Below are 13,446 nucleotides of genomic sequence, written 5' to 3' on the forward strand. Positions count from 1 at the left end.
GAAATCGCAACATTTGTTTAAATATCATACGAAAAAAACTCGAGTCAAAATATCACCTGTAAATATTTCGTAATGAGCACTATAATTACAAAATGTAATCACGTAATTATCTCAGATTATTGGAGGATTAAAATGGAAATACTCTAATCGAATTGTTTGATAATTTCATTTTAATTAATTTAATAGATTAATTCCCCATCAAATAGGCGTTCAATACAGAAATAAATTATAAAATCAGAGTGTAAGTTGCTAATTACTTCGAGAAGGGAGCTATGTATTGAATTTCCTCAACAATTTGGTCAAATTCATAAGTAATCAGGGTAAAGTTTGATAACTCAATCTTGAGTTGGCCAACTCAACCATAAAATGTCAGAAACTTTTTCTGGAGATAAAGAGAAAGTTTTCATAATCTCCATCAAACGTGCATACTTTTGAAACTGATCAGCTTTTGTAGAGAACTGGGTGTTGGATCATCTCCGGAAACCGGAAAGAGCGGAAAGCCTCTTCACATAGTGGGCAAACCGCAGCATAAGTGCTCTCGATTAAAATAAGAATTTTAAGAAAATTCCAGTCTTTTGTAAAAAGATCATCAAAGAGGAACAATTAAGAAGAGAAATAGCTTCAAACTCAACACGATTCAGTCGAAATTTTACCGAAGTTGGCCGACACTTTGATGAATCGATAAATTAAATCGGATGAGAGTAGAACAATTTTCTGAGAATGCAAAGAAAGTCTTCACCAACTTTACCAAAGAGGCTCACATCAAATCGATAGACGTTTTTAGAAAAGTGGAGGGGATTATCTCGTGGTAATAGATAAAGAACAATGTGCCTGCTCAAAATGTGTGCAAACATTTCAAAGAAATCCCCAATTTTTACAGAAACTTCGATCTAAATGGAAATCCGCGAGGATCGAACTCAAATATTTTCTCAAATTTCCAACCTTTTGCGAAAGTTTCTATCAGAATACGAATCCGTTGATCATCACGACTCAATATTGTCCATTCATTTCTCAATTATCGAACGCTATCAGAATGAAGAATAGAAATACCTCGAAACTCGAAGCAATTTATTGCAAAAAGTATCAAAGTTCGTCAACTCATTCATAAAACGATAAAATGAATCAGAAGTAGAAAAGTTTCTTAGACATAAAAGAGAGCTTTTCACAATCTCTATCAGACATGCATACAACTCAAATCGATAAGCCTTTGTGCTACAGATAGACATGGAATCATTCCTCCAAGCCCTATTTACAAAGCATCAACGTGTCCACCACTCGCAAAGCCTTTCCTGACGTCAAAAAACTTTCCATTCACTCCTTCAAAAAAATCGCCAAAATGTTTGAAGATCGCCCACAAAAAAAGCTCAAAACTTCATCACATTCATCAGAATTCCCCAACAAATTTCCCCAACTCAATCTTAAGTTGATGAACTCATCCAGGAAATAGATCCCAGCTGGAGAAAATATCCTGTTCACTGCTATCCTCAACAATTTCTATCACACAAGCACATCCACTTGTCAACTTGATAAACTGGTGTTTGAGAAGTAGCATCTGAGTCTCCACTAATGAAGAGCCCTCATCGTTCACTGGATGAGCTGAGAGGCACATGATCCCTGAAACTTTGCATTCATTCCCGAGGAACTCCACAATCAGCTGTCATTCCATCCACTGATGATTCTGCTAGGACAGTCATTCAAATGGAGGTAGATCGTCGTTCCTGCTTATCAATGGACGACTGCTCTGATGTCAAAGGGCAGAAACATCTCGGTCCTTGAAACATTAATTTCACATGATGAATGAGCTTATGCCGAGTAGTTCTACTTTTCCATGCGGGCTACTCCAAAAAACTGATATCTGCAGCGAAGACCAGTGGAGACCACGCCAGAGGATCCTCGAAACGTATAGCAGCAATGTGCCACTGACAGGTGTCATAAAAAAGGTCTGCGAAAAAAAGAGTAAACAGTGGATCGATCGTCCCACATTTACGGTTACTCCACTGGGAGCGATAAATCGTAGACCAGATTTCAGTGGTTGTTATAGCTGTCGGGGCTTATCTCCAATTGATCACTACTCAACTTGACAGGAGTTGAGTCAATGACTTGGAAACTAATCGAATAAAAACTTTCGTTGACGTATTGATCAGTTTCTGGGGAATTTTTTCGAATTACCATCAGCATCATTCGAGATTTCAATTTACTTTCTCGATGGACACTTTGGAGCGGGAAATCTGAATTGGCAATTTCTTTCTTTATTGGAATCCGGTGCCTGCTGCATCCCTGAGGAAAGAAATGTTCACCTTGAATTGGAAAAATTCGAGGTAATTTATTTTACGAAGAGCCTCGATCACGAGGAAAAACACGTTACTGAGGTCTGTGGAGGTGAATTGGAGGAATCGGTTTTTCGTTGGATTTGAATATGTCTTTTTCGGTCTAACGTTTTAATGAGATGAAAACCCAATTGGGATGGAGAGGAGGTAGAGATGTACTGTCTCACAATTCACAAAAGAACTTTCTCTTTCTGACCTCTCGAGAGGTATCTTTGTCATCATTTCACGAAGTCAAGTCCACTGGCTACAAAAAAGGGTAGAAATACCGAGATTGCAAGTAATAAATGCAACAATTGTTGCATAAAGCTTCCTTGTAAGCTCATCTTGGTCTCTGGCCTCACCAAGAACTCTTGAGGACAATTCGCTGGGACCAATCTAGGATTGACGACGATCTGGGGACAGTAATAAAATAAAATTTGATTACTATTCAACCCTGTCCACTAATCAATGATGTTGGTGATAACGACTGCGGAGGAGATACTCGTGGACAATATATAAGGTACGATGATAATTCAATGTCTCCCTGGAAGAAGCTCATGGGCCAGCTACTCCATCCCATCCCTCATTTATGTCTCCAATCAAGTGAATGGTCCACTTTGGATTCCTACGATTCCGTCTCACGCGACACTTGACTTTCATTAGAAAAATTTCACCAAATGCTTTCAAGCGTCTGCAATTGGATTATTTTCTTCAACGTACATTATTGGAGGTCATTGGGCGCTGACCAGTTGTGGAAAATGCGGCGAGTGCCATAAAATGAAGAATGGAAATCGATAAATATGGCTTTCCTGCAGAACCAATTACTCGAATTTATGGGGTTTTCTTAGTGGTCTGTGAAAAAAGTGACGCAGTTAACAAAACTTGGAAAATAACGAAAATTCTATATATACATATAAATATATATCTAAAAAAATAATGATTGATAAAATTCGTCTGGGAGGAATGATGAAAACTTACGAAGGAAAATGGTGTGCTAGAGTGAGGAAAAATGTTCTTGTTACAGGATCTTTTGGAAGAAAAATTTATTTTTTAGGAGCCCATACCTTCGGGCCAGTCACACCCAGATGGTCTCTGATCATCGACGAATATTACAATTACGTTGAATTGTGAGGTGATTATGCTAGAACCTTGTCATGACCTTGAATGAAGGGTCTCCATTCTTCTGATAGAATATTTTTCCAACCCAGAATGAAAATGGATCATCAGATAATAATTTTTACTGATTTTTGAGATAGAAATGAGGTGAAGATGACTGATGATTTTATTTTGCAAAAAGGTGCGATAATTTTTACTGTAAATTCCTCTGCATCTGGAATAATCATCTCATAACATACCACTAATATTTAAAAATAACGTTGGACCACCTGGGAATGACTGGCCTGAATAAATGTGCCCCGAAAAAATTAATTCTTCTCTCCAGAAAAGCATTCCCCAGCAATAATGTTGTTTCTCATCACACGATAAAATGAAAATGTTATAAAAATCGCTCTTCCCCATCGTAAATGTCACAAAAAAATTCCCGATTTAATCCACAGAATTGACGAAAAAAATGTTTGAACATTTTATAGCTCATCGTAAAATCTGGAATCAGGAATTTTCTTGATTGCACACCCTGACCAGGTGCCAGTAAAAAAATCGTACAATTCTGGACCTGATGGAGGCATCAAAGCCCAGCAAAATGGACACTATTTCCCTGACAACAACTGTCAAACGTCAACGCACTTGGGGATAAATTGCGGGTGATGACACACTCTGGCTGTCCATCATTCCATTCTGGTTGTTGTCGTTAGACAGACATTGAGGATTGAGAGAAAAAGAGAGAGAGAAGGAGATGAACACCAAGAATTGGCGAGTGGAAAAGTAGGAGTGTCATCGTGAAGATTGGAGTGGCCAGACAGAAAATGAAAGACGCCTGCGGAGATAAAACCTTGTGGATGAGTATTCTCACAAGTGCCAATTCATCCTTGGTGGTTGTTGGGGCTTTGCAATGTGTTTTGTTTATCTGTTCTTTCAAATCATTGTTTCCCAGTTGATTTTATCCCGGGGCGACTTTATTTGGTTTCGTGATAGAAGTTTTAAAACACCAGAAGTTGAAGTGGAAAAATATTAAAATAACCAAAATAGAAATTTTTAATGTTTTGGCTGACTCAAGTGGATTATCAATTTGATTGACTTAAAATGATCTGTCAATTGATCTGTCAACTTGAATCAAATCTACTTGTTTCAATAAAAAAAATCGACTCAACTCGTTATAATTTCGGTGATGATTTAGTTCCACCTCATTAACGCAATTTTCTTCGACATAATTCTCTCCTAATTGATCTACACGACGTCAAATATCGTAATTGTTTTGGTCGAAAGAATAATGGGGAAATAATCGCAATAAAATTGCTCGATATCCCAGAGTAATGCAGCGCAGGGGATTCTCATCAATCAAAAAAAATTCCCCACTTGATTTCAATCATGTTTGCTTGCGATAAATTAATCCCAGAGAACCCCCGAAACCAGGGGTCGAAACATATGCTAGCTTGACAGAAAAATTGTCTGCTTTATCTCCTTCTCGCAGATCACAAGACCAATTCATCAAGATTGCACCGCAAATTAGAGACCTACAGACCTATTTTAATTCATTAAATAAATTATATAGAATCAAATCATTTACACGCAATGTTACGGAAATCACCGCTGAATTGTCCTGACAATTAAATTTCTTTTCGTCGCTTAAAATCATGTTTTCCAGCTGATTACTCCGGGAAAGCGAAAAATTGACATTTCATTCACAGTCACAATTCGCTGTTTATTTTATTCCCCTCATTTTCGATCCTTATGTCAATTCACTGAGTTTGTTAGTGCGATTTCAATTGCCGTCATTTTCATTCCCGATGTGACTCATTATCCTTGAGTAGTCGCGATTCTCTTTTCGTGGAGAGGAAAGTTGAGGGTAAATTTTCTGGAAAACGACAAATTTATTATTTGTGAAGAGGCAATAGTGACTCACAGTTATTTATATGATATTATTATATTATTTAATATATTATATATATTATATATATTATAATATGTAATAGGCTGCTATCTAGTTAAAGAAATGACTAAAAGGAGAAATTATTATTATTATATTATATATGAATTATCGATTAATTGTAGGGGTTCACTCTCCCCTTGGTGTTGTCATTTGGACTTTTAGATCTCCAGCAATCATGAACCCTCAGTTGGATTTTAGGTGACATGTCAGGTCGCTTAAACCACCGGGAAATTGACATTGTATGAATTTAGCTAAAGCCCTCAGCTTTATACCTCGGGAAATGTCTCTCGTGAAAACTCTGTTGCCCTCGTATCGCAATATAATGTTTGGATGAACGTCAAAATTGAAAATAAAATGGATTAATGCACTCGCCAACGGATGTCGTGCAGAGAGCGTATTTGGAGCTATTTTGAATTTGAATTGAAATTGTGAAGTCAGTCTGTCACACGTGTTCGACATTTTTTTGTTGATTTTCCGGGGGCTCTTGTTAGTCTCTTTGAATAGAAATTTTCGAATAGGGGGAATCGTATGGGCCATTGTAGTTATAGTGATTCAATCCGGAAATTTGATAAAATGCAAAATTTTGAGGGAATTGTTTGGGGAAAATTATGAAATATCTCGGGAACATTCACACGGAGAGACAATGGATGAAAAGAACCGTAGGGGGGGGGGGAATTACAATTGGAGGGATAATGATGTGACGATACGATATTTACACAAAAATTATTTTAATGCAAAGCGAATTTTTCCGATAAAAAATGAAAATTTGTCTTTTTTTTAATTATTTTCTATCTCACGAATGAAAATTATTGTAACAACAATTTTTTTACGCAATTACCCACGTTTCACTATACTTTTTCTCCTATTTATCTCTCTGTACAAACAATACTCAATAATTTAGGTAATTAACCTAAAGAAATAAGAATAAAAAAAATATTTTTCTCTGAGTGAAAATCCAAACAAAATTTTCGGAGAATTTAATTAACAACTTCGCGATTCCCTCGCGTTTAAATAATAAATATTTCATAATGACTTCCTAAAGAACAAGACTTCAAAGCTACTCTCATGGGAATTCCCTCAAAATACCTGAGATAATAGAACAGCGAAAGGATCTAACTCATGAAATGATTAAATTCTCCCTTCCGAGAAAACAAAACGTGAATAGCCGTGGAACAAGTAAGTTATCTCTTTGAAGTTTGATGCCATCTCAACGTATGCCAGATAGGGCACAACAAACAGTTACACCAGCGCCAGATATAATCGTCCGACCAACAAAGGATGTTACTACTGGCAGTATGTGTTCAGCATGTCCTTTGAGAAACTGTCAACCGAATGATGAGATACTTGAGAGTATTTTATTCATGAGGAAATGTCTCTTTGATGTAACATGATGTTCCTTAATTTATGTGTATAGGTATTTCATCGGTCTGTTACACGTATTGAGATGTTGTGATCCATTCAACGCTCCTGTCCACAAGGACATATTCCTAATTACGGGGGAGGGAGCCCTTTGATCATTAAATGTAAACAGTACTAATTGCAGTACTAATTTTTGTCTTATGATAATTCCACTGAAAATTCAACAAACGTAGAAATTAAAAAATTATTTTTTTATAAATTTTATAATTGTATAACTAAATTTTTTTTCTGGAGGCCATTGATTTAATTGGTTGTGGATTTTACTAAATTGGGTATTGGGTCCTGATAGTCTGATAATTTTTCTGTTGGTGGTTCTTCAAAATTTCGAATTCGTTTGAAAATTTAGTACAATCCAAGAATTTTAAACGTCACAATTGTGAGAATTTTTTAATTTATTCAAATGAACTTTGAATTAAATTAGAAATTTCACAATTTTTTCCCCCAAATCGTGGTCAATATAGCTATTCTCCAAATTCAAGACCGAACTCACCAAAATTTTCTCTTTTTCTATCGATTTTCAGGAAAAATAAACCAGAACTTCGTAGTTTTATTTAATTTTTCTACGAATTTCAAATTTTTAATCCCAAAATATTTTAAAATTTCAGCTATTTGTGTCACGTCGGATATTCTCCGAATTTACCCCAGAAAATTCATACGAAACCTTGTAAACAATTCGTATATTTTAATTAAAGTCCTTGCGCCTTTCACTTACATTTCGGACAATAAAATTTCGGTCGATTATTTTTATGAATTATTCCTCCTGCGAACAACTCGACCAATTCCCACCAGCCTGCCCTCATCCCGAGGTGATAACTACAGGTAATTTCCCCATCATTCGAAACGCATTCCCATTAACTACGTAAAAGACGTAATGGGAATGAAGGGAATATCCAATTTGGTAGCCCGAGGCGTCATCCTCTAACGACTGAGCAGAAATCGACAGCGCTCTCACGAGTTCCCTTGTAATAGTACTCACATGGTAATTACGCGTCAATCACTTAATTTTGCCTCGTCGAAGTTGCCCCAATTCACCTGTCAATCGAACCTTTTCGTATCTCCACGTGTTCAATACCTATCGATACCCTAATAACACATAAACGTAAATTCTATCAATTATCACATACACGTCTTTGTTTGTTATTAAAGTATCGATATGTTAACGATCGGTCTGTATTCTATCGCATTCGCGAAATGATGTGACTCGAATTTCAGGAAAATCACAGGGGAAAATGTGCTCCCTGACGTTTCGCTATCTGATACACAATCAGCTACTATTTCATTTATATTCTCCGGTGATTGCACTGGATACACGTGTTCACATGAAAGTACTGGAGTCTTCGTCAGGGGATTGTCATAATAAATGGCACATGACCAGAAATAGTTCAATAAAAATGAGGCGAATTATTTCGGTGCATGAAAGACCCAAAATCCAATAAAGTTTTGCATGACATTAAATTGTGTCCTGTCATTTGATACCAGAATTACTAATGTCAACAATAAAAATGACCTGACGTTAATTAGGTAATTAATTGGGAGGGTGATCGACCCATAACTGAATTTGCAGAGAGCAAAATCTGGGGAAAATTAACGTAAACGAATGTTCTGATGTAGACTAGAATAAAAAGACAAGACCAATGGAGACTCCAGCTAATTGACAATTCAGCTACTCTCCCCCAAATGACTGACAGCGATCCACGATGATTATTGTGGTTGAAGAACATCACCACGAAATCCTTGACAACCACCATCCGCGTGATTATTCCGAGCATTCGGTGATTGAAGACCATGAAGGGCTGTCGAGGACATCATTCCGAGACATAACGATGCTCTCTACAGCTCGAGGAGCATTCGACTGGATCCAATTGATGAGAAACCTTCATCCTCATGTGGAAGGAATTATCGAAGATCATTTGTACTTTGTGAGAATGATCAAGATTATGTGAAGTCCCATCAATGACTTCCAGAGCAGTGGACTATCGATGGGATTGAACTCGGTCCATTGAATTTCCTGGGAATCCTCACTCCAAGGGGTTCAATTCTTCAGGCATTTTCTTAATGATATCGGGATCAGCGAGTGTTTAATCGAGTGAATTTTTTTAAATAACGAAAATAATCGAACGATCATTATTCGGGAAAGAACTGGATTTAAAAAAATTGTTATGGAACAATTAAAGTTAAATAACAAAAAAACGTAGAAATGTTAAATTTTTTCGATTCGATTTAATCGATAACTTGAGCACTTGATAATTTCATCGACTGCAGATGTTTTGAATTCCTAAAAAATGTATCCAAAAATACGTACACATTCACAAAATCAGTAATTGTATGTATAGTACCTTTGAAAATTTAAATAAATGTCCCAATTAAATTTTAATTTTTCAGAAATGTTTAAATTTTAAAAAATGCACATACATTTCACGTATTTTGGCAAAAACAAGCGATTTATGGCACTAAAAAACAATTCCAGTACTCACCTCATAAAAGTAGAATGGATCGATGTCAGTAGTGTTGACCTCCCCCAACGATTGATTCGACGAATCAGCTCTGATTGTATCCGACGAGTCGTTAGCGACATTGAAGGGATCAATGTACTCATTTTGTAACTGGGTAAAGTTCCCATCAGTATCATTAACGAGTGAATCCAAGACGGAAGACATAGCTATCCCTTTTAGATAAAAGCCTTTAATATGGGTATCACTAATTGTCTTCACCCGGTTTCCCCCGGGTACCACTGATCACTCCCCATTGCCACTAAACTGTCTCCCACATCACTCCTTCATTCACAATATCTCACTGCTCTTCATCAGCTGTTCGTTTCCGTTCGTCACTTCCTCGATTGTCTTGACATTTGGCATTTCCAGTTATCTGGGCGCCTGAATCTGTAAATCAAAGATAGACGTGAGTATAAAGTTATTAATTAAGAATAAAAAATATATCGAGACACGAAAGTTCAACGTCACCTTCATCATCTTTTCCTTTTAATTATCAAAATTTCACTCGTCGCCTGTTCTTCCCTAATCTAATCTAAAAATAATAAAAGCGACCCTTGACTCCCATTTAATTAACAAAAAAATACAGAATAATAAAAAAAAATGGAGCAATTGTTAAGCAAAGTAATTTTTAATTTAAAAAATTAAAGTAGAACTACTTAATTAAATACAGCTTTTATCGCAAATTGTGATTCACTAAAGTGTAACCCATTTTCTCCTCAGCATAGAATCAATGTTTCGAAAGAAGAGCATCTAACAAACTCGAAAACTCTGCGAAAATTGAATTGGCACTGACAATGGTCTTCCGGTTTGTACATCACATTGACGGTGTCTAGTTTCGACAGTTCGTGGTACTTTCTTCGATGGAACTACAACAATCTGATCTCTGCCAAAACTTGGTTACCATTATTTTCCTCGAGATATCACTGAGCCCAGAAATTTCGGTCAAGACCCAAACATTTTTAGTCTAATTCATGAATAGCTTAATACTGAACTAGTTCATTACATTAACACAGCACATGCGGTAATGAAAGTCAAGTGAAAATTAATGCAATGAATGAATTATAATAGAATTTATCAACTAATTAATTCAAAATATTTAAAAAAAGGAATTTAAAAGAAGTTCTTGATGAATCCTAAGAAAACACAAGACAATAATTTTCCGGAATTTTCTTTTTTGAGGAAAAGAGGTTCCAGAAGTTCCTAAGGATCTTTCAATCAAATGATCATTCACCAAACATTTGCAAAATTGCTATTCGCTTCAAATTACGTCCCCAAAGGGCAGCTCAATTATTGATTAGGGGTAAGGGATTCATCAAGAAACTCGTCACTCTGCAGGACTAAAGAGACTTCCGTCTAAATTATGTTAGCACTTGTGTCTTGCAAACATTTTAGCTGACAACTTCAGAGAGGACCCGTTTAACAGCATTCCCATACTGCCCTATCAGACAAAACCCCCTCAACCAGAATTTAATCGCCGTTCGGTGAACGATGTAAAGGAGGTAGGCGAAACGAGTTACGACAGTGCATACATAATTAAGAGTGAACTATTTCAGCGAACATTACTGTGTTTTTCAATTATCGAAGTACATTTTTTTAACATCAAAGATCGAGGATAAATATTCAAAAACGAATAATTGGGGCAGAAAAAAATTGGATGCGGTGATTTCTAAAGCCTTTACTGCTCTTACTAATTAATACATCGTATAACGCATCCTATTTACTATACATATGTGTATAGTATATTTGGATGGTACATAGAGAGCAATAAACCACATTTTCCGCGGAAATCGCATCGGATTTATTAAAATTTTCGGATTTTTCATTAATTTTCAGGGAAAAATGGAATGGAAATTCAGGTCTAATTGATTTTTCCGCGAAATTCTCAATTTCCAGTGCCGAGATATTTTTAAAGTTCAGTGGAATCGCAAAGCGATAAAAATGTCTGGAGTTCGCCGCGGAAAATTGAGGAAAATTTTTTTAACCGTCGACAAGTCCTCAACCAATTGAGTAATCGCATTCTAATCGAATGCACCCACCATTTTTTGAATATATAATAATCAAAAAAATATCCATAAATCATTACTCAATCATACTGACGCGAAGTTCGCACCCTCCCCCTAGGGGCCTTAAAAAATATCAATAACAAATAAACCGCTGACTTTTCCACCCAGTAACCAATAAATTCAAAACCGATGACCAAAAAACTATTGAATCCACCCGCACATTTTAGAAATGTGCATTGTCACGCAAGAGAAATCCATGCTCGGATAATTCAGAAAACGTCCGGGCATTTTCCGCGAAAATAGGGGAAATCCTTTGAAAAACTACATTGTTGTCGAGGGCTGAATGAAGAATTTTCCAGTGCTTTGAAGTACACCCCTGAACAGAGAAATGAAAATAGATTAAAGTTGTTGGCATGTAAACTATCTACTCCACAATTTTTGTTCATATTTTCACGGTGAATAGTTCACAAAAGTAACTGCAACACGACCACTCACTGTAGGAGATCGTTAATTCTAAACTTGGAATAAAAATTTTTGACAATCAAGGGCTCGATAATTTATCAAATAAAAATTTTCTGGGGTAAAAAGCACATCATCGAATGCAGCAAAAATAACTCAATCGATGGAGCCTTTGGTTTTCGAAAAATAATCACAAACAATTCATAATAATTTGGAATAGTTACAATGGGAAATAAATATTTATGTTTTAGCTGTTTATATGCAATACATTCACTCAAGTGAGACTATAAAAAAAATAAAAATATAAAATAAAATATAAATTAAAATATAAAAGATAAAAATTTATTGTGATTTTTCTGTGAAGGACACACCCGCTCCTGGAGAGGATTTCACCATAATAAAGACAATAATACACTCGAAAAAAAAAACCAAAAGTGTCTTGGAATAATATTAAACACATTGTGAGACGTGTGGGGCCCGCAGAGGAAGAAACCTGCGTCATCAAGGCCAATCTATCAACAAGCGAGAAGAGATGAATGGTGAGGGGATGGTGTGAACTCCATGTACGAAATCAACAGAGGGACACAATGAAGCTCAGCCATGATATGGTGAAAATTACTTCATTTAACGAATGATATAACGACACCGGTTTCATGATTCATTAAGTAAGCGTAATGGACATTCTTCTGGAGATTAATTTTGTCAAACTATTCGAGCACTCTAAAACCTCAAACCACAGCATTCGGGAGAATTATTAAATTCCACTGTCTGAATTCCTAGATGTTGGTGAATTGTTGGAGATAGAGTTTTGCGGTTATAGGTAATGAATAATAGTCATTCTCCCTGAAGCCATGATTATCCGTAAAATTAATTGCGAGAAATGCTCGGTACAAATTACCCTACCGTTTTGAAACCGTGATCTCTTCTGATTATTCGGGGAAATTACGGTATCGTTTAGGAAAGTTGTTCAACTGCTGAGTAACAACTAATTGAATTCCTCTTATTAACATCCCCCACCCCACGAACCGAATTTTATCTTCAACTTCCTCCAGATATTATTACAATATTCGTTGGAATAATAATTTCTGGAACAGTTCCACCGAATTTTCTCATGCAGAAGTTCACATTTTCTCACGAACAAAAACGTGGAACAATATTATCCATTCGTTGCACTCACTACGGTATTAATTGTACCATTCAGCGAACGTCACCGGTGAACTAGTGATATTGAAAGCAGTCGATAAAAAGTGTGACCATCAAAAGACAAATATTTTTCCACAACTCGATTCCTCACGAAACACGTTACTCTGAAATCAGTATATTTGTTATTATAAATTAAGCCAATGTGCGGTTGTTCATCCTAGACATCGATCGTTTGCATAATAATAATAAATAAAATTGAGAGAACAAATTACACGGGATTTTCTTCTCAAGAAAGTGGATTTAACACGAGACTCGTGGATACTAAGACCAGTCGCATGAATGAACATCAGAAATTACATTTCGGTAAAAGCTGTTGAATTATTGGCTCGTGCGAAAGTGAGCATCACCTGGAATCATAAGCTAGGGTCTTGACGCGCCAGGGGTATGTCAGTTTGATGGTAGTTACATTCATCTACCTTTCCACATGACTGAAAATGAAATACGTTGGAGCAGTTAGTGAGATACTGAAAAGCAACTCGTGATACGCGCTATTTCCAGTAATGAACTTATTTGACATT

The 13,446-nt window shown here is 36.2% G+C and overlaps 1 protein-coding gene across 6 annotated transcripts in view; it reads right to left on the reverse strand.

The window, feature by feature from the left end:
* Window positions 1–13,446, reverse strand: part of LOC135167847 (cardioacceleratory peptide receptor-like) — a 36,330-nt gene that overhangs the window by 20,885 nt on the left and 1,999 nt on the right. For 3 of the 6 annotated variants that reach the window (XM_064131453.1, XM_064131457.1, XM_064131452.1), the window contains exon 2: window positions 9,246–9,650. In XM_064131453.1, the coding sequence (XP_063987523.1) occupies window positions 9,246–9,428 (183 nt within the window). In that variant the 5' untranslated portion in view covers window positions 9,429–9,650. Of the gene's footprint in view, window positions 1–9,245; window positions 9,651–12,902; window positions 13,033–13,140; window positions 13,357–13,446 lie in introns of all 6 variants that reach the window. The other 3 variants (XM_064131456.1, XM_064131455.1, XM_064131454.1) reach the window with 2 other exon arrangements.

Source organism: Diachasmimorpha longicaudata, chromosome 12 (genome assembly GCF_034640455.1).
Source record: "Diachasmimorpha longicaudata isolate KC_UGA_2023 chromosome 12, iyDiaLong2, whole genome shotgun sequence".
NCBI lineage: Eukaryota > Metazoa > Arthropoda > Insecta > Hymenoptera > Braconidae > Diachasmimorpha > Diachasmimorpha longicaudata.